A 20600-nucleotide genomic window follows, 5' to 3' on the forward strand; every position below is an offset into this window, starting at 1 on the left:
TTTCAGCGGACAAATGTAAATCGGAGTCAGCAATTCACAGGAGAGTAATCTTACTTCATGAGTTTTACTTGGATTTGATGACAAGGAGTGAGCAACTTACAGCAAAGGCAGCTTCCTCTCACTGAGGAGCACTCAGTGAGTACATCTTTTATTGTTACACAACAGGATGTCAGTTCAGTGGCATTGATACATGTGTTTATTTATTTATACTACCCTTTTATAGTAGACCTGCAGTTATTTCTCACCTCACATGTTATATTAGTAAGTTTTTGAGGCTTCTTTGACTTTAAAACAAAGTTTATTTGCATAGCACATTTCATACAAAAGGCAATTCAGGGCTTTACATAGTGATACAAATAAAGATTGAGATAAAGATTTTTTTATTTTCATTTTGAGTTAATGTTTTAATTGACAGATACTTATAACTCTCATCTTTTTCATGGATATGAGATACGTTTAGACACCAACAACAGTTACATCAACAGGAGATACAGTACCTTGATGTATTATGTAAAGTGAATGTATTAAGTTCTGTAGTTGCATTACAGTATTTGCACAGAGGAATTAAGAAAAAAAGGTAGACCAGATGTTATATCACTGTCTGAAATTTGCAGTCTAGACTGCTTGACTAGCTACATCAAGACTTCAGCAACTTACCTGAAGAGAAGAAGTTTGAAGACGTTTCAAACTGAAAAGAAGCAAAACATCAACATCAGAATTACCAAAATATGTCACATTCACTCCGTCACATGTCACAATTAATAGAAAAGTGCAAGTTAACACCAAATAGGCTTCTATTGTCACTGTCACTCTGCTGCCATTGTTTGCATAATTGCTAGGCTAGTGTGGAAGCTTGTAATTACAAATAAATTCATTTAATTCAATAATTTCATTCAAAATGAATGTACCATGTGAAACAAGTTATTGCTTTGGTAAGTAGCCATATAGTAAATTACATTTCGGTTAGAGGGTGATTGTGGAATAAACTCCTTCAAGGCAAACAGGACACCGAGGAGCGGCTGATTAACCTCAGTAATTGCCAGTTGACAATACATTATCTCCTGCATAACTAATTGCTGCAGTTCTACAGTTTACATTCTCTACTGAGAATGCAGTTAATTCAAGCTTCCGTCACTGGTGTGGTTTTCTTACGCTACAGTGATCTTGTGGAATCCCAAATAATGTATTCATACATAACGTATTATAGATTCACTACTTGATCATTCACCCAGCCTACAGATCATTCCTGAAGTTGTCTGATTCATCAGAGCTGCCAGTCTTTAGTTTCCAGGTGTAATATGTGGTTCTTGTTAGAATCAAAGACTTTCCTGAGGATTTTCACATATTCCACAATAAAGATAGATAGATAGATAGATAGATAGATAGACTGACTGACTGACTGACTGACTGACTGACTGACTGACTTGTTTCTGCGATTGATCCGCTGAATACTGGCCAAAAGCGACCTGATGAGAGCAGCATCGTGTTTAAAAAGTGTTATAAATAAGTTAACATATGTTTCAAGGGATAGGATATTTCTTCAGAGTAATAAAGTTATTCTGGCTGTAATGGCATATGAAAGAAAGTGTTCCACAATGTGGAAGATCAATGTCATTAATGTAGATAGTTATTCATGTAACAGCAGGCTCTTACAAAGTCAGAGGACTGCTTGCTGAGAAACCACACGGTAGCCATGAACCTGAACTGTTGTGTTGACATCAGGAAAAGTCTGCAGCATTCACTTTCTTTCCCTTTAGTGGTTGGTGGAGGTTGTTGCAAGCAGATGGGGGTGTTTGGCATCCAGCCAGCATAGTCATACTACAGTATAATGAATTAAAAGATGAGAGTTGGTATGGTAACTATATTGGTCATTTGAAAATATGACACTGTGATTGGGGTCATAATTGTTTGATAACACATGAAAAACCAGATGGCTAAATAAACAGTATAGTTTGGGTCATTATGTATCATGGCTTTCAAATTGATTCAATCTTGATGGTGACTGGAAAATTAATTCACCTGTCCACAGTTGACACCAGAGTTTTGGCCTGAGCAAGTGCAAATCACCATGGTGACAAACTTCACCAACTCAGCCACAGTACTAAACTTCAGAGGAATTCCTGAAAAGGAGAAAGAATGAAGACATTTAGCAAGAGCAGTAATAATCCAATATAATGCAAACCTCAAAATCTGAAAATGAAACACAAGGCTTTAGGACTCTTGAATTGATGGCATTAGACTGTACCGGTTTACCAAAGAGAGTGGTAAACAGCTCTTCTTTAGGCTTACTAACCTGTGCCTGCTTGGGAAAGGAATTCATATTTAAAAATGTCCTGAATCCACTTCTGGAGTTCAGAATCAAAAACTTAGAATACCATGCACCTATCTGTGCGATAAAGGAAAGATGAATAGCAACATACATACAAACATTTTTTTCTCAGCGATCTATTTAAGTCATATTTTTCTACACTTGCAGTCGCAAAACAACGTTTCATGTAAAGATAATTACTTCCTTTTATTGCAGATATAAAAACATTGGACCATATCATTTTAATTGGCCACCAAATGGACGGGCGTCTCAAAGTGTCTTTTTCAAATACATCCTCCTAGTTATAACTTCATTAACGGCCAACTCACATTGCCCTGGTAAAACCCCAACCTCTTAATATGAGGAGGAAAGTGGGGACTAAACTTAATTGATTTGAGTTCAAAAATGTCATAAGGCTTCAGGTGCAATCTCATGAATGCAGATTTTCTGTTTTTGTATTGTTAGTTAGTATAAGACATTTAAGTCACTGGCAGGACTAAGTCAGCAAGAAACTTGGAAAAACAGAAAAAACACACCACATGACATAAACTGACAGATAAGTCAAATAAAAAATCAGGATCACGCTTTTGAATATGTGTGTAATACCTGAGGATGATATCCAACAGTTTGAGTCCATCATCCTTGTAGTGGAAGTTTGGCACATAATCCAGTGCAGGCTCAGCAACGTTGTGTATGTTGTGTATGCTGTGTATGTTGTACATGCGGAGAGAGCTGTAGCACCTCAGGATTGTTACCACACCCTCTCCAAAATATGATGAAAACTAAGAAATGGTCACATGCATTAAAAATAGTTATATCAGTGATTTTTTTTTTTTTTGTAATCACAGTCTGATTTTAGGACTATTTTCATCCTACCTGTGTGAAGGTACCACTTCCTGATAGAAGCAGAAGTCGCACAAATAGTTGATTAATGAGAGTCTAGCGAGTGTGAGGGATGAGCAGAGGAGGAAAAGAGGACACTATTAATAACACTACACATAATTAACTTTTTTAAATATATGAACATTAATACACCCTGGTTCACAAGTTTAGTGTACTCCTTCTACTGACCTTATACAGAGGTGGACCCTGGGCACATTGGTCGAGTGAGAAAGCAAAAACCTGAGCCAGCAGATGAGTATGCAGCAGGTGAACATTGAGTTAGTGCTCATGGAAATCTGCACTTCACTCAAAAATCTTGGCATCTCTAAACAGATGAACCTCACGGTCATCGATCCAGCAACAGATGGGGAAGTTGTCAGTGTCTCCCTCTGCGGCTTTGACTTGGAGCTTAGAAAGGAACCAGTCATCCTCTCGGAACAGCAGAAGCTTTTTATCTAACTCGATCTGCACCAGTTTGCCAAGGGAAGCAGGGCAGCACAGATTGAAGCAAGAGAACTATAGAAAGTAACGAGGGTTTGCATTATTTATACGACACGGAGACATACTGAAATTGTATTTGATGACAGAGAAGATCAATTAACACACCTTGACCTCATATGTCTTATGAAGTTCTATCTTGCAGTTAGGTCGAAAATAAGTCTAGCAAGTTTTTTAAATTTATGGATTTAATATTTCAAAGTCAGCCTATGCTAGAGGTCAGCTAACCAGCCAGCTAAACCACTTTAAAGCCCTGTATCTCAAAACAAGTTTGGGCCCGATAGAAACCAATACAGCACAAGGTCACAACATAAATACTGACTGTACAACAGTAGGCAAAATGCCAGAAGGCCTGGGAAATACTTGTCTTGCTGCCTAACATTTCCTCATATATCAGGATACTAGTTAAAGTGTTTTCTTATATTTAGCTGGAGACAATGCCATATTTTCTTTTTCGAGTTTTGCAAATGATGTAAATATCCTGGTTATAATGACGTCCACCATCCTGCACAATTATTCCAATCAATGGCGTATGAGATTGGTGCCGATACCGTCTCGTGCTTTATATTGAAACATGCTGAGAAGTATCCAGACTTACTGCTCCCTTGTAGAAGTTTGCAACCCAGTGAAGGCCGACCAGCAAAGTGTGGCTGCTCTCTTCATCTTCACCCACCAGCTTAATGAAGACGTTGTTGAATGTGGGGGTTTCAGCGAGATTTGCAGTTGCCGCATAGTTTACCATTTTCATTCAGGATGAACAAATCCGTAAGTGGAGAGCAGGAAATCATTAAATATAAGGCACCGGGTAAAACCTCATATTGTGTTTGCATGATTTAATATTATGCTCAAGGTGAAATTGTTCCCCACAGCATCTCTTACCTGTTTGTGATCCTTTGACAACACAAAGATCAATTCCTCCTTCATACAGAGAGTTTTCTGGGTGTGTCCCTCTCTGTGAACTGTTCCTCTTATTTTTGCAGTAACGGAATGCTGGACATGTACAAACCAGCACCAATGGTAAAAGTATGAAATAGCATCTCTTCAGGATTCCATCTGAGGTTTGCTTTTTCCAAAGAATGGGCGGATTTGTTTATCTTAAGATACAACTCAGTGGCTTTTATTTTGACTGCACATATTTCTGATTGAAAAACTGAACATGTGAACAAGGGAAATGCAAGTACTACTTAAAAAACACTGCAGGGGAATAAAAAAATAAAAAAATAAAAACAGTGGTCTACTGAGATCAACATTGAAAGAACATGGTTCCACAAAAGATAAATGATTCATTCATTTCTTTATGTCTAAACATAAAAGAATAAGACAGGAGTCCAGTGAGCTGAGTTTGGTCCATCAGCAGGTGTTGGGGTCAGATCTGAGGAGAGGGCACAGTCAGGAGTCCAGTGGGCTTCAACTTGTTGATCCCTCCATCCAAGATACAGACCCTTGGGAAGCTGACCTTGACCAACTGGGCTGCAAACTGGGAAGGAAGAGAAATAAAAATGTGGTTTCTTTAAATTACAACGCCTGTCATGTTCATAGAGCAGTGAGACATCTGCCCGTGTTACATTGTCAAAGTGAGTTCATGCAAGGAGAATTTAAAAACAACAAGAAGGTGGACAGATTTAGGAAATCTTTGAAATTGGAAGAAGTAAACAAACAATGTCAAACACGACAAACTCTATTTACTGTCTTCCTTGGTGTAATCACTCATAATTGAACACAAATTAATTAGTTATTAAAGTTTTATAGGATTAAATCAATAACTGTCAGAAACAGTATTAACAATAATTGTACAGACATTGCGAGACAAAACCATTACAGGCTTCGGAAAGTAAATACTTAATAATTGACTGAATAATTGAAACACAAACACAACAGTAGGGACATAATAATAGTATTTATCCAGAGATGTGGTCCATGTTTTTCACAAATGTTTTCAAGGACAGTAATCAGATACTTTCACAAATTCCAGCATGCTTAAATTAATAAATTCACATCAGCTGTCTTTAACGACGTGATGTTTATATTCTACTTGAATTCTCCTCATATTAATGCCATATTATCCTATCATGCTGAATGATTAATAATGCTCTCTGATGAAAATGCAGGATTGTCTCTACAATTGAAGGAAACTGCTCATTTCCTCTTTTGCACTCAAAGATATGGAAGGAGGACATATTTTCTAAATTGGGATTTTGCCTGCAGCCATATCTCTGCTGAGTTTTTATTTCAGCTGGGCTAATTCATTCCAAAGCGGGCACAAAAGATACATTTATAAATATTAATATAGTTTTGATGTGCTGACACAGACAAAAATATTGTTCTACGATGATTCACACAAAAAAATGTTTCAGCTGTGGTTTGTTTTGCGGCTGATGGAGGCTTAGACCAAATATTTGTTAGAAAAGAGTGGCAGCACAGCAGGTAAGCAAGCCTACACATAATGTACAGTCTGCATATATCCTATTAGTGTTACTGCATTCTCACCATGGCGCCACTCTTCATTGCGTGGCTGATGACCACAATGACACGTCCTCGGAAGTTCTGGAGGATTCCCGTTGACGGGCACTGCAGGAGCTCACCATCGGAGCCGAATGCCGTGCTGAAGGGAATGTTGATGCTGCCGGAAACGTGACCTCTGCCAAAGCTGGACGCAGTGAGGTTAAGGAGCACAGCTTAGAACAGACTAAACCCTATGGCTTGGGAGCAGCGAATAGAACAAAGAGGACACGCTTCAAATTAATGAGCAACACTTTGTAGTTCATTTTCATGCTGACAAATTATTCTTCTATTCAAGACCAAAGCCTTCTCTTGTTGAGGTCCACAGGAAAAATACTTATTGAGAGCAAGTTGTACTATTCCACTAATTCCATACAAAAAAGTAATATCCATGAAAGGAGCAGACACCTGGAAATCATATTGAGGCCGTTGCTGATTAAAGTGCTAGCTGCCTATCTTATATACATTGTTTTGTACATTTTGTATTCAATACCCTACTACAATTGGAGATTCTGCCAGAAACAGGGGTCCGGCATTTGCATAGGGTGCTTGGCATTGTTTTTTACATTTTCATTTATGTTTTAATTTGCATTACCTAATTATAGCAGTGGGAGACGGTAGCATGTCACAGTTGTTAAGGACACCATCACCCTAGCATGACAGTTGTTAATGACATCATGAATAGAACTACAGTAGCACAATGACATTGCGATTGATGTCGCAGTTGACAAACACACTTGGAGAACATATCTAAAGCAAAAAACAAGCCCCATTCCTTTCTAAAGATAAAACATTAGCATCATGACAGAGAAGAAGTGACTGTCAAGTGATTGGCTCGAGCAAACAACAAGTACCTACTACCTAATGTTAGCACACGGGGCAGTTGTTTTGTAAAGCTGTGGAACCAGACTTTACCTGATTTAAACCCCATTGATTTTCATTTAATCCACTCTTTGTGACCACAGTGACCCACAAAAGTGATGTGCCTAAGATCACAATGAAGGTGCACAAGGGTTGCCAAATCCCGTGGAAGAGACAAAATCGGTTTTTGACCATGTGAGTTACCCTGAGGAGCCTCATGTCTATCTAGAGGCTTTAGTTTAGGACTTTGTCTAATCTACACTCATTAATGGCTCTTAATGACTCTTACCATTCAACAGGCAACATGAAGGCTAAAACTCATTCCCCGTGCTTTGGAATTTTCATAGGGCAGATTAGCTGAGTCCACTTTAGTACTTATAATTTACGGGTTGTAAAATGAACTGCCTCATCATTTGTGGACCCAAAAACAATGAGTCAGTTCACATATAAGTGTTAATTAACCAGAAGTGACCTCTTTGATATACGCCAAGACCATTTAACATTGGGAGGGCTAACTGAATTCTGCCTCCAAATACTCCAAATCTGCCTATAAGGACCCAAGCTGATTCACAATCGGTGACCATGTTTCAATTTCAAATCCCTGTAATGTCCTGGCACAAGGTCAAGAGGCGAGGAAGAGAAAAAAAACAGCTACAGTGGGGAAAACTGCAGGCTAAAGAAGAGAAACTTTTAAAATTAATTCATGTGGCGGTGTACAAAAATATGTCTAAGGCCTTGTAGGAGCCCTAACCCCTAACCCTACAGAATAGACTTAAAAGGTTTAAGTGTTTAAAAAGGCACAAATAAGGGAGAGACACAAGATTCAGTTAAAGGCTGTTCAATCGACTCGCTGGATTTATGGACACCTGGCATTATCATTGTACTCTAGGTAAAGGAAGTTATCTGTAAAACTTAACATAAAAGGTATCCAACCAAGAAAGCAGATGGAATCACAAACAGTGCAACACAAAATTTCAGCAAATCCCCAAACAAATCTATTGGCATCAAACGCCAGCATTATTTAAAAATGACAGATATCTGGCTCATGGTTATATTTACTTGAGACTGAGGAAATTGCTTTGAAATAAAGCCAATGCTGTTATCAGATTACTTTATGCATTTTTACGATGCACAACAGTTTTATCATTTTCAAAATATATGACTGATTATTATTCATTTTTACACTTATTTAAAGTGTGAAAAGACAGACTGGTGCAGGAACCAGCTCCACCTTATGTACACCAGTGCTGGCTAGCAGCACAGAAAGCAGCCAGTGTTTTTGATGCAACGTGAAAGAAAACCTAAAACATTTAGAAAACTAAATTACCGACATAAAAACTGGTTGAAGTACTAGCAAGCGAATTCACATGAAGCTGTAGCGATTTTAAAAGGATACTCCTCCACACTGCGGATGTCGACAGCCATGATTTTAGGCTTGCTGGATTTGGTCCTCTTGGTGGGGCCGGCCAATGAAAGCTCACAAAGGTCGATTAAGTCCTCAGCTGAGACTCTTGGGGAGACTTCAGCTTTCAAGTCACTCAGGGCCAGAGGCTCCCTGGACTGCAGAGAGAGAGATCAGAGTAAAGTATATCATCGTCATATCATTCCTAAAATGGACGTTGGACAAATAATGTTTTCTCTGTGGGTACGCTACTGCTGTATACTTCTTGTAGAATAATCAAACAACAACAGACAAGTGTAAAAAGCAAGCTGATTAAAGTATATGGAGATTTTGAATAATGACAGAAAGCTTAATTGGCATTGGTCATTTTAGAGTTTAAACTCCAAAAGCCCAGTCACACTTAGGCTTTACATTTGTTGAACAATAGGGCTTTATTTGTAGATCTGACAGTATGTACATGTTCCAGGCCTCAAAAATAATCAGAAGAATCTTGTATGATCTTGAATTTTCCAGGAGTATTTTGCTGTCACTTGTCAACGGGGGAATTATTCAGTATCAGTGATAACAGCAAAATGCCTCGTCATTTCCCCTTGAACTGCCACTGTACACTGTGCACAGCCAAGAGCACCGCTGTTGTGATTGAACCAACATCATGGGTGAGCTAGTAGTTTACCTCTATGAGACCCATAAACCCTGCATTATATCTGCATAAAATGTGGGGAAAATAACTTCCATGTAAATGTAGGTGAAATTTCTTTTCACTATGGATTTACACTTCCATTAGCAGGCTGAAAGTATTAAGTAGTCTCGGGGGTTTTAATGAAAGACTGTTTGTTCAAAGTGGAAACGCAAGCATCTTGAGAGCCCTTCAGTAAAAACAATTGCTTAATTACTGTGCTAGAAACATACACATGTTCAGGTTAATAGGTGAGCCTGAGCGTTTAACTGCAAATCCCAAAACTGAGTGATGGATTCCTTTTGCACATTAATAAATCTTGACATCTTAATCTATGTTCATTTCACTGGTAAGACTTCTTGCCAAAGGATTATACAACATCATACAAGCATGGCATGACACAGCACAGGTTAGACCAGGCAAGCTGATCCAAAGTCAAAGAGTCAATTCCATTATTAGATTCCAATAAACAGTGGACTTCTAAAAAATCTAATCTAATCTCAAACAGCATTGAAATTGTAATTAACTGATTATTAAAAGTAAAGAAACTATACATAGAGAGACGAGAAAAACATGTAGGTGCAAGGGTGGACATTGGAGCCTCATCTGGTCATCTAAATAAACACAAAGCCTACTAGGAAAACAGCACACAGTGTGTCAGTCAGTCTGGCTTTAAGGAATGCTTTCAAAAGATTATTTACTGGAGTTTCAATAGGAAATACTGGAATGTGGCCTTTTAAACACATAGCGAGGGAACAAAAACCCATGAACAAGCAGTTAGTCTGAACCAATTAGAATCCCTCTAAGGCTAAGATGCCCTGCACACATCGTTAAGGAATTACTTAGTGATAGTTGTTTAGATATTAGAACACCTGGGTGGAAGTTGGCTTCAATTAACAGCATCTTGTTGATCCTAACCAATCATCATAAGCACCCTATCAATAATGTGTTCTTTCTCTAAGTAAAACTACAAATAAGGTAATGGAACAGTGGTTTTGTATTTTAATGCTACTTTGCCTGGAGCATCTAAATAGGGCAAAACATCCTCAGCCATTCATCTTAGTGTCATCTATAGGACAAGACTCATAAACATGTATTGTGTTGACTGGGCAGGCAGTTAACGAGCCGAGACTAGAGAACCCTGATGTATCTCCTTCCTGATTGGACGATGAGCAAATCATTTGTGCAGGCTGAGGGAGAGTCTGGCTGGGAGCCACACAGGGACACGCTGTTGGAAAAAAGTTGTTGGATGGGTGTGGTTTAAGCATTTTGTCGAAGTTGATTGTTCAGAGGTGGCTGTTGGCTGGGCTGCAGTGAGAGCTGCATGTAATTAGTAATCAAGCTTTCACCTTTATGTTCTGTTTCAGCGAACTGATTTCCTTAAGAGGCACAGACAGAGAGAGCAAAACGGAGAGAAGTTCTTTGGTTATTTTCTTCTATGTTTTAAGATTGAAGTATGTCGTGCCTCAACCTGTGGCTCCCAAATCATGTTGAATAAGTTATAATTCACTGCACATTTCTCTCAAAATGTGCAAATAATCAGCATGCCAGTAGATGTTGAGGCTCAAACGTGGCTCTTGTTTTACCTAGAAAGCTTGGGTGGTCCAACTGTCATGCTGGGAGTTATCTTACTATCACCTCGTCCACTATTTGCAGTGGGTTAGGATTACTTCAGCCCGATTAGCTGGAAGTGCCAAAGTTATCAGCCAGTGCAATCACGGTGCTGCTTCAAAAGCGCAGGCCTGTATAGAGCTGAACAGTCCTATTTGATTGGTTAACATATGCAGATCTGTGAATATGCTTGACAATGCATAAATAAAAATACATTGAAAACTGAAGCCTGTATGAAATAAGACAGTAGGAATACTGTAGGTCTTTCTCCTCTCTAAATACACTTTCACATAAATACTGCATTTCCATAAAAAATACATTATACTGAGGGAGGTAGACACTATGTAACCTGTTATTGCTTGGGGCGGCTGGAAGGCTGTCTGGTGCCTTAAATGTCATGATGAGCAGTGTGCCCCGGCCTAAAATGGCTTAATGACACTCACACATTTCACTGGCCTGACAGTGATGAGGCTAAACTGGAATCCCTGATAACTAGACACAAATCCTCCTGTGTGTGTGTGTGTGTGTGTGTGTGTGTGTGTGTGTGTGTGTGTGTGTGTGTGTGTATGCATCTCTGTAACGATATTGGGACTTTGCTCAAAAACTGCAGACAGTATTGAAGGAAAATGTCATGACCGTGGGCTCTGACTCATTGAAAATGTCTGTGCATTATACAAAGGCCAGCTGCATGTAAATCACACAGCTGAAACTTGCAAAAATTGCTGAAACAGAAACACAATTTGTCTGCCAAAGCTGCAGTGAGGCTATGACTAGAAGAGCATAATTGGGGCCATGATCTATGAAAAATGCTGACAGCAAATATCCCCCCCCCCCCCCCCCCCACACACACACACACGTCTCGCTTTTTACATTTTTCATATTTCCTGTGACCAATTATTGTTCCAAAGTGAATGAGTTTTCTTGTGCAGAGCAGAAAAAGCAGCCATTTCTAATGAAAATTCATTTCTGTTTTTGCTGACAGAAGAAAGAATTGGAGTCCAGGCATACACTGAGACAACATAGTTGCAGCTGCAGTTGTTTAAATATAACGTTGCCTTAGTGCAGACTGCTATAGCTTGCTTGGCACTAAAGTTTGTTAAACTAAAAAACCTGACGACAAAATTACGAGTTTGTGAGTCTTAGATGTTGCTCATTAACCTTTAATGATTTCTAAACAATCATAAATCTCACCATAACTCTGAGAGATGGGTGAAGGTATGAACCCAGCTGAAATACACACAGAAAACTACTCTGTGACTGTATTTAACATTTTATCACTGGTTCATTCATTTTATTGCATATGACAATAAAAGTTACAAGGTGGAAAGTAACACAAAATAACAAACTCCTTAGCAATATAAAGCCTGTGTGCAATGTTCAATGTAACACCACCACCACCACAAAAGTGAGTTAGATTGTTTAAGAAATATTGTCTGGGTTTTTAAGTGAAGCATCATTAGGTTTTATAGTGAAAATATATTCAAAAAATCCAAGAAGCCTAAGAAATATTTGAGAGCACTGTGTTGGGATTGGGACAGCAGCAAATTCACACCTATAAGAGAAATACACTCAATAAACCAAATATATATGAATAAAGAGCAATAAATATTTGTGTAGGACTTCAGTTTGAAACTTGATCCCTGTCAAGGAAACAGAAGGTATTTATTTGACCTCACGACCACACCTCATTACTGTACATGTGCATGTATATATAGTAAACAAGAACTGAAACGCAGCTGTTCAGCGCCCATAATCAGATCCTAGACCTATAATCTGAATACATACTGTTTAGGTCCAATCATTTTCTCCCGTTCACTCAGCCATGCCCAGCTGACTGGAAAGCAGCTGTTCAGTGAGATGGATGTGTGTTTATTTACAGTAAGACCAATCAAGTAACAAACAAGAGAATCAACAAATGATTCCTCTTTTTGGAACGCGATTACGCACGATGTCTTAAAATACTACAACAATCGTCGATGAACAGAAGGCAACTCTTCTGTTTTATCACCACAAAATGATTGCTCCCCTCGGAAAGCAGGACAACCGCGAAATGTGGAGGAAAGTCCACGTAAATGACATACAATCATATACAGTGCAGTGTGTTCTCTTTGTGAAATGCCTGGTAAAGTGGAGGAACATCCCAGTGTGGTATTGGCAATTATATGTGCATATTGAGAAAATACAAAGTAATCAGACAGTACATGAGCCATTTACTGTGGAACAGATGGTTGATGGTTTAACTCTATAAATAATTTCTTAAGTAAAAGGAGATTTTGTGTGAGAATTCAAGTTATTTATCTTCTTTCTACCCTCCAGTATCTACACTTCCATCCACTGATCTCACTCTTAAATGTTTCTCTTGTTGGTTTCTCAAATCACCAAAAACGTAAATCTAACTTCCTCTATAATTAAGACATCTTTAGGCCAATCTGCCTGAAGCTACTGACCAAGCTGACCTGTGTTGAGCCAAACTGTTAACAATATCTGATTACTTTTTGAACATGTGGGTCCAAGTGCGCGTGTGTGTTTGCACACGTAGACACGTGTCAAACCTGTGCATGATAGCTTCGGCACCATGCCTGCTCCTGTCCCAGTGTTCTCTGTGCAAGGTTTGGGGTGCAGACAGAAGCAGCCATGGATCAATGCCACCACCACCCATACAAATGAGCATTCACTGAATGAGAAAGATTACAGCAATCACTTGGACACACAGAAGATAGAGCTGACAAGAGTGTTTGTGAGCTTTCTGTACACAAAGCATTCAGGTGTGAAAGAGAAATAGGGCTGGGCCACAAAGACAAAAGGATTTTCGAAAGACTGGTCCAAACAATAACAATAACGGCATCATGTTTCTCAAAAATGCACTTATTTTGCCGTTTCACTTGAATTCATGCTTGCTGCAAGTTTATCTTCAATTCATAAATGAAATAGAATATTTTTTGAATAATTTATGATGAATTTGGAGGATTTAGCAGCTCTATTATGCCTTAAAGACTTTTTAAACAAGGAGTGATGACATCATTGGATGTCACTGAAGCACAGGAGTATGTGTGTATGCATGTGAGGAGAAGTTGCTCAGTAAGCTGTGGGAGGACTGCGGCTTTAGAGAGGCTGTGAAGTTCCATCGTTCAAATGATGGTCAAGAGTGCTAAAAACAGTATCTCTCCAATCTATCAGCTTTTTCTGCATCCTGTTTCATTGGATATTTTATTACCTACAACTCCCCACAAACCAAAACTAGAAATGCACTCAGAGAAGCTCCATCTTCTGCTTAGGTTTTTTCTTATTGCAGTAGGTTCAGAAGCTAACCACAAACATTCACTGTTGTTGTCATAGTGCCACCATCAGGTTGACTGGTGTTTATTTTTTTGCCTCAAACTTGTGGAAGTGCAAATGTGCCCAACTCTAGACTAATTCATTCTTAAGTAGAATGAGCCACGCCCACACACCTTTGGCACACAATTCTGACAAAACTGTAGGGAATATGATTAATGCCAACACATTCTATGTATAGATTTTGTAACAACTGACTATAAATTGGAGGATAAATCCTTGTTAGTTGCAAATGTGGAAAAGAATCCAGGAAAAAAAGAAGTTGGATTCTAGGACATTGGGTTCTAAAATTATAAATATGACATGTCACAGTGGTTATTACAGCGCCACCATCAGGCTGAACAAAAACAGCAGCGGTCCAGACAGACAGACAGACAGACAGACAGACAGACAGACAGATAGATAGACAGATAGATAGATAGATAGATAGATAGATAGATAGATAGATAGATAGATAGATAGATAGATAGATAGATAGATAGATAGATAGATAGATAGATAGATAGATAGATAGATAGATAGATAGATAGATAGATAGATAGATAGATTATAACACACCAGTTTGGCTGCACACGGGTGTAATGTAGGAATGTGTGCACATGTGTACAACGCTTCATGAATCACATCCATTGTCGTTCACAGTCTGGTCACTGATGGTTAACTACAGGAATCATTGACTCAGGAGGAGTAATATGTGCAGGCAATAACTGCATTAAAAATGCATTCATAACTGTGTAAAGCCAAAACAGACAGCTGCAATGACTTTAAATTGGCTGAAATTTGTTGCACATTTGTAGAACTGTTACAACCCCCAGTCGTATGGTTAAGTTTTTTTGTGTGTTCCGCCTGCTTGAGTGTGTGTGTGTGTGTGTGTGTGTGTGTGTGTGTGTGTGTGTGTGTGTGTGTATTTGCGTGTGTCTCACCAGGTCTGTCTTCACCATGTCCTGATAGTCGGAGGAGAAGTATGTAGCCGTTTTCCCAAAGCCATTATCCCCACTGGCCTTTGGTGGCTGAGCATGTTGTCGGTACGTCGCACTCTTCGGAGTCCAGCAGAAGAGGCTGATGGATTCACGGACACACTTTTCAATGTCAATTTCTAGTTTCCAAGACAGGGAAGGGAAGGAAACAACAAACTGTTATTTGCCAACGTCTCAGTGGCAATTAAGGTCATAAACACGCATCCCAAATGAATGTTGTCAAAGACGTAGAAACAGGCCTTGAATGTTTGGCGAGGATTGCAACAAAGTCTAAGTTATTTATTTAAAGTCAGAGAGCACCAGTAATTGATTCAATACATCCATAAATATATACAAGTTGTGTGTTTCAAGGATACAGATTCTGATGCTACTGCTCTGCTGCATCTTTGAGAGATGGTCTTGCTTGTGAGTTCATAGTGACGATTCCAATGCTATATTACTACGACTATATTACACAAAATAAGTGAGACTTCTTATGTTTCCGTAACTAAAACATTACACTTCCATTCTATTGATTGGATTATACTTGTAACAAGCTGAAGCCACATGATATGACTTTAATTACTGCCGATGGAAAAATTGAAACATCCCTAGCTGCTGCTTTTTATGCCGAAATATAGGAATAACCAAAAGAAATTCTCCACTTTCAAATACTGATTTCTGAGCTCTGATCCCTGTATATAGAAGAGGAAGAGATTAAACAAATCAATGACTCCTTCCCCTGAATGAAGCACCAAGCATACAGGTTTATGTAAATGCAGATGGAGGGTTGAGCTGCCAAAGTGAGCCACACACTCAGTTCTGGCCAATTACAGCAAGTTGACCTCAACATTTTGCTGCCGCGAAACAATGCTAAATCACCATTCAACACTTTGAATGAGTGCCAATGACTCTTTCTGCTGTCACTCAACTGGGGTGCTGAACCAAAACAAGTTCCTTAGTGCAAAGTCAAATTTCCTTTCCTCTTTCAGGACCTGTCCTTCTCCTGGTTCTCACATCAAGAATAGAGAGGATTAGGGAAAGGGGACACACTGGATTAGCCAGGGATTTGGATAAATTAGGAATTCTTTCTTTCACACTGTTTTCTTTCACTCCTCTTTCCATGGATTGTAAATCCGACTAATGAGCGCTCCTCGGCATGACCTACACCTGGCACAGGCTCAAATGAAATTATACAGAAGATGTATCTTTCCCCCCCTGTCTGTCCCACACTGGCGTCAGTGTTACGGGGTTGGCTGCTCTCATGACTTCGGAGCTCACAGTCTCAGTTACAGGGTTCGTTCCAGTGAAGACACACACTGGTGGTCTGAGATTCCTCTGCAACAGGCTCACATAGACAGTTCAGGGAAACCCATTTTCACTCCCTAGGGCAACGAATGCTGGATGCAATCACTTCTCGAGCTAAAAGAGGCAAGAATGAGGGAGAAAAGATTGATAGCAGTCTCAACAGGCCCTGGGCCCAGCTGGACATTCCAAAGCAGCTAATTCTGTTACCGAGCAATTTATTTTATTATTTTTCTACATTTTTAAACCATTGATTGTGGTCTGCAAATGGAGAACTGGTATTAAAAGCAATCTTTTAAAATAATAGAGGAGAGAATTTATAACACAGGAATAAGCTTCTAGCTGAGCTGAAAACATGCAGACTTTTGGGATAATGCCAAAAAAATGTATCCGTTTTGAAACTGCAACTTTAATGGATGATTGTGTTTGTAATTGTAATTTGTTATCAAAAAACAAATGAATAAAACAAATGCAAGCGACTGTAAAGAATGCAGATTAGGTCAAACACACGTGAGAAAGTGACGGATGATGCCTCATTGATTGGCAGAACAAGTGCGCCCATCATTCAGAGAGGTTGACATTAATTCTGCCTTGATTATTCCTTCACTTAATGCTGCTCATCATTCAACGACCAGGTCGATATTGACAGGACGCTTAGGCGTTGACATCATTCTTCAGTAATTGGGTGCTCATATGTTGGTACGAATTAGGCTTCTTTTTAAGCTCTCCAGGTCAGACAATAACATTCTTTAGATTTAAAATAAAAACCTGACATAGCAAAGGATGATTCTCTTACAGTTGCTTCGAGTCATCTGCCCATAAAACATAGCCTTCAGCGTCAATACAATCTGCTCTTCTGCAGGTGTCCTGAGCATAACTCTGAGCATGTCTTCTGCTGTTTTGCTGCGAGCAGTTTCAGCAGCTCCCAGTTGTTTTTCTCAGAACTTAATGTCTATAACTAGATCTCTGTGCAAATCCCTCCTCTTCCCAGCTCTGCTCATTGAGACAGATGCTAATGTCCCATGAAGGCAAATGCTGCTGCATCATCAGTAAACACACGGTTTCTGTCAGCCAGACTCTCACTGGTCCATTGTGAATCAATGATGTCTCCAAACAAGGGAAAGCTATAGATTTCCTCGGGCTACAAGAGGAAGCAAATGGAAATCCAAAATTGGATTAATTGCAAACAAATAGGAGGTTGAAATGTATGTCTGCCTCCAAGGCAAAACGTTGCAGCACAGGTCTTACCTTTTTAACATTTAATTGCACTGCAGCCATTCAGCTCACAAGACTTCACTTACAATCATTAACCTTGTTTTATTTTATCACATTACTTTAGGGATCAGAATATTTGCTACTTGAATACAACATTACATTTATTTGGCTTGTGTGAAAGATTCTTAATAGTGTTAATACACTATATCACTAACTTCACTACCTCCTCATTTATGAACGCTTTAGTTTAGTCAACACTATGAAGTCTAGACTAAGTCGAAACATAAATCGATAGCAACTTGGTTAATCCTGTTGTTCGTGTCTTCGCATTTATACATCTGTTGAATTCAAAGTATGTAAATGATGTATTGTAGTGGTTTAAATTAGTCTTCAATACCAATACTTGTTTTCTAAAATAATTTGGCAATATTATGAATTCACAATCGGTATAACTGCACTTTGGGGAATTTTAGCAACACCATAGAACCCCCTGTTTATCAGTTTGAACCCTCATATCACTTCTAACCCGTGTAAGAACTCTTCCTCTACTACTGTAAGGGAGTAGGAATTATTAAGGTTGTACCAAATAGAAAAATCTCCTGCCACTGACAGTACAGGAACCTACTACAAACTCTCACTGACCTGTCCAAGATAGTGATACACTCCAGAAATACAGCAGAAATCCTCACAACTGGGGGACCTACAGTATATGTGTGTGAAAAGCCACACCGTATGCCGACGATGTGTTTAAAAGATTGTGAAAATATATATACATTTATCCAATTCCAAAGGTGATTAAACAGAAGGAGACAGGCTGCCCATATCTACCTAATCTAATAGATGGTGTATGTAAGGTGTGTTATCAATGGTTTTGTCGAACGTGTCCTCTGACATCCTACGTGAGCAGGAATTGAAATGTGCAAAGCTTGTTGCAAAATCATGCTAAGCACCTTTAAATCAATTCCAATAGAGACTTCAATATGACCCAGAATTGTTTGTCTCTTGTTTTGCAGCATCCAAGGGGGAGGGAGCGTGTTGTTTTTAAAACAAGATTAAAACAAGCAACCAATCGCAAAATTGATAAATGATTAAACAATGAAGTTAGTTTTTGCTACTAATCTAAGGACTTCAGCACGCTTATACTGTCTGGGATAATGTGCACCAAATAACTAAAGACGCATATTGACGAGTACTGTTCGGGCAAACGTTATTTGTGCATTGCCTCCATCCCTCTGCCTAAATCTGGACCTCTTCCTTTTAATCTTCATTGGAAGATCGGCAACTACAGAGTCCCTGGTGTTATGGGTAATAGGCTTGCCAATGAGAATTATTGTCACTAGGCCCATTCACTGCCCAGAAGGAAGGGAAGAGAACAGCCTGCCTGAATCATTTAAGAGTCACTGTCCTGTTACGTTATCTTGACTGTTAAATTTACTTCCAACACTTACTGAAAGAAATATAGTAGATGGATAGAAGTTTTGCACATTTTAAAAGTTAACCTATTCAAGTTTTTACATCGTTACATCACCTAATCTTTGAAATTTGGTTCCCTATTGTATGTGTTACAGAATAAAATAGACCATGAAAGTATTAGTAGTAAGAAGTAAAGGATGTTTCACTTGTAGCAAACATAGCTCTTAGAAAGGCTAGTGCTTATACATTGGCTGAATTCAGTTTCTTTATATTTCAATCTAATTTTTCTTTCCATATATGCCATCTATGATAGATTAAGTATCCGAGTCGTTATTTTTACACATACAGCAGCATGAGTTAGGGTTTTTTTTGACTGCACAGTCACAGTTCCTCTGGTTGCAGGCACGCAACGCAAGTCTTTTCTGAAACAAATTAATGCAAGCCTCAGTTGTATGAGGATATCAATTCTACACGCCTGACAGTGCAAAGGAGCAGGTGCGGACCACAAATCACTAGATATGCACCGTAACTCACAGCCTGTGTGTGTGTGTGTGTGTGTGTGTGTGTGCGTGTGTGTGTGTGTATACCATGAATACAAATGTGGGCAAACTGCCCAAAAAGCACATACAGAGCGACCTGCCAAACCTAGTTTCATACAAAAACATACACTAACAAGCCCGTTTTACATTTTACTTGCCTAGTTATTTTTACTTTGAAGTCCAATGTATAATATCCCACACATTAGGTAAATGAATTTGAACATTTCTATTATTTATATCTATTTTGCATTCACCTGTTAAGAAGTGGAGCACCCAACCACTACTCCTTTCAGGCGGGTAAGTCCAGTGACTGCCTGGAATCTACAGAATTTAGAGCTTTACTGGCATTTGTTACAGGTGCTAAACATCATATTAAATGATTCTGCATTATATTCCATTCAGCAGTCTGCAAACAATTGAATAAAATGGTTTGAGTGCACACCAGAGAGTGGCTGATAGCACAAGTAAATCAGTCCTTGTTGGGGTTATGCTGTTCCAGAGAACTTCCTAATATAGTTGAAACGAAGAACAGGTACTACAGAGCAACTATGCAGCTATACACAAACTGTGATAATGAGGCTGGCGCTGATATACAGCGAGGAGCTGGCAGCGGCAGCCAGTCTAAGGCTATCTCTCCAAAGAAGCAGACTGCAGCTCTAGGCCAACATATTTTACCTTTATAAGGGTAGCTGGCTTTCTCCCCCTCTGCTTCAATCACATGAATCTGTTGGACTTGAGCAGTAAAACACAGTGAAGTATGGCAGCGCTGGGCTTAGACAGAAATGGAGACTGCTGGCTTGAATTTAAAGAACACTCTAGTGTCCCTTTTGGAGAAATCGTCCCTGTCTCTATCTCAGTTTTAAACCCCCGTGTCATTCAGCCTTATAGCGGCCAAAAGAGGACTAAGCAGCGTTTGGAAATAGAGTTTTAGAGGAAAGTGATTGAGCTATCCCCCAGGCAAGAGGTACATTTTGAAGCTTTACATTATAAATGCTGCTCTTGGAGTTAAAGTCACTGATACTTTGCTGAAGTAATCGCTTTGTACAAGTGAAAGGGAGCTGTAAGTATAAAAAGAGACTGTTCAGAGTCTTCAATCCTGGCA

General features: G+C 39.1%; 2 protein-coding genes across 2 annotated transcripts in view; both read right to left on the reverse strand.

Moving 5' to 3' along the window:
• Positions 1 to 637: 637 nt before the first annotated feature.
• Positions 638 to 4430, reverse strand: LOC142996945 (polyunsaturated fatty acid lipoxygenase ALOX15B-like). Its single transcript, XM_076148072.1, is given in 8 exon segments — positions 638 to 688; positions 1654 to 1818; positions 2020 to 2120; positions 2294 to 2365; positions 2853 to 3090; positions 3185 to 3247; positions 3380 to 3706; positions 4287 to 4430. Coding segments are annotated over 8 exon segments (1161 nt in total).
• A 535-nt stretch (positions 4431 to 4965) lies between these two features.
• Positions 4966 to 20600, reverse strand: part of tbck (TBC1 domain containing kinase) — a 29668-nt gene continuing 14033 nt past the window's right edge. Inside the window, exons 23-26 of the mRNA XM_076147827.1 lie at positions 14994 to 15166; positions 8445 to 8608; positions 6176 to 6335; positions 4966 to 5165 (exon numbers count right to left, since the gene is read on the reverse strand). Coding sequence (XP_076003942.1) covers positions 5055 to 5165; positions 6176 to 6335; positions 8445 to 8608; positions 14994 to 15166 — 608 coding nt within the window. The 3' untranslated portion in view covers positions 4966 to 5054. The remainder of the gene's footprint in view (positions 5166 to 6175; positions 6336 to 8444; positions 8609 to 14993; positions 15167 to 20600) is intronic.

Source organism: Genypterus blacodes, unplaced genomic scaffold (assembly GCF_046128005.1).
Source record: "Genypterus blacodes isolate CSIRO-AG114 ecotype Tasmania unplaced genomic scaffold, CSIRO-AGI_Gbla_v1 ptg000039l_1, whole genome shotgun sequence".
Lineage (NCBI taxonomy): Eukaryota > Metazoa > Chordata > Actinopteri > Ophidiiformes > Ophidiidae > Genypterus > Genypterus blacodes.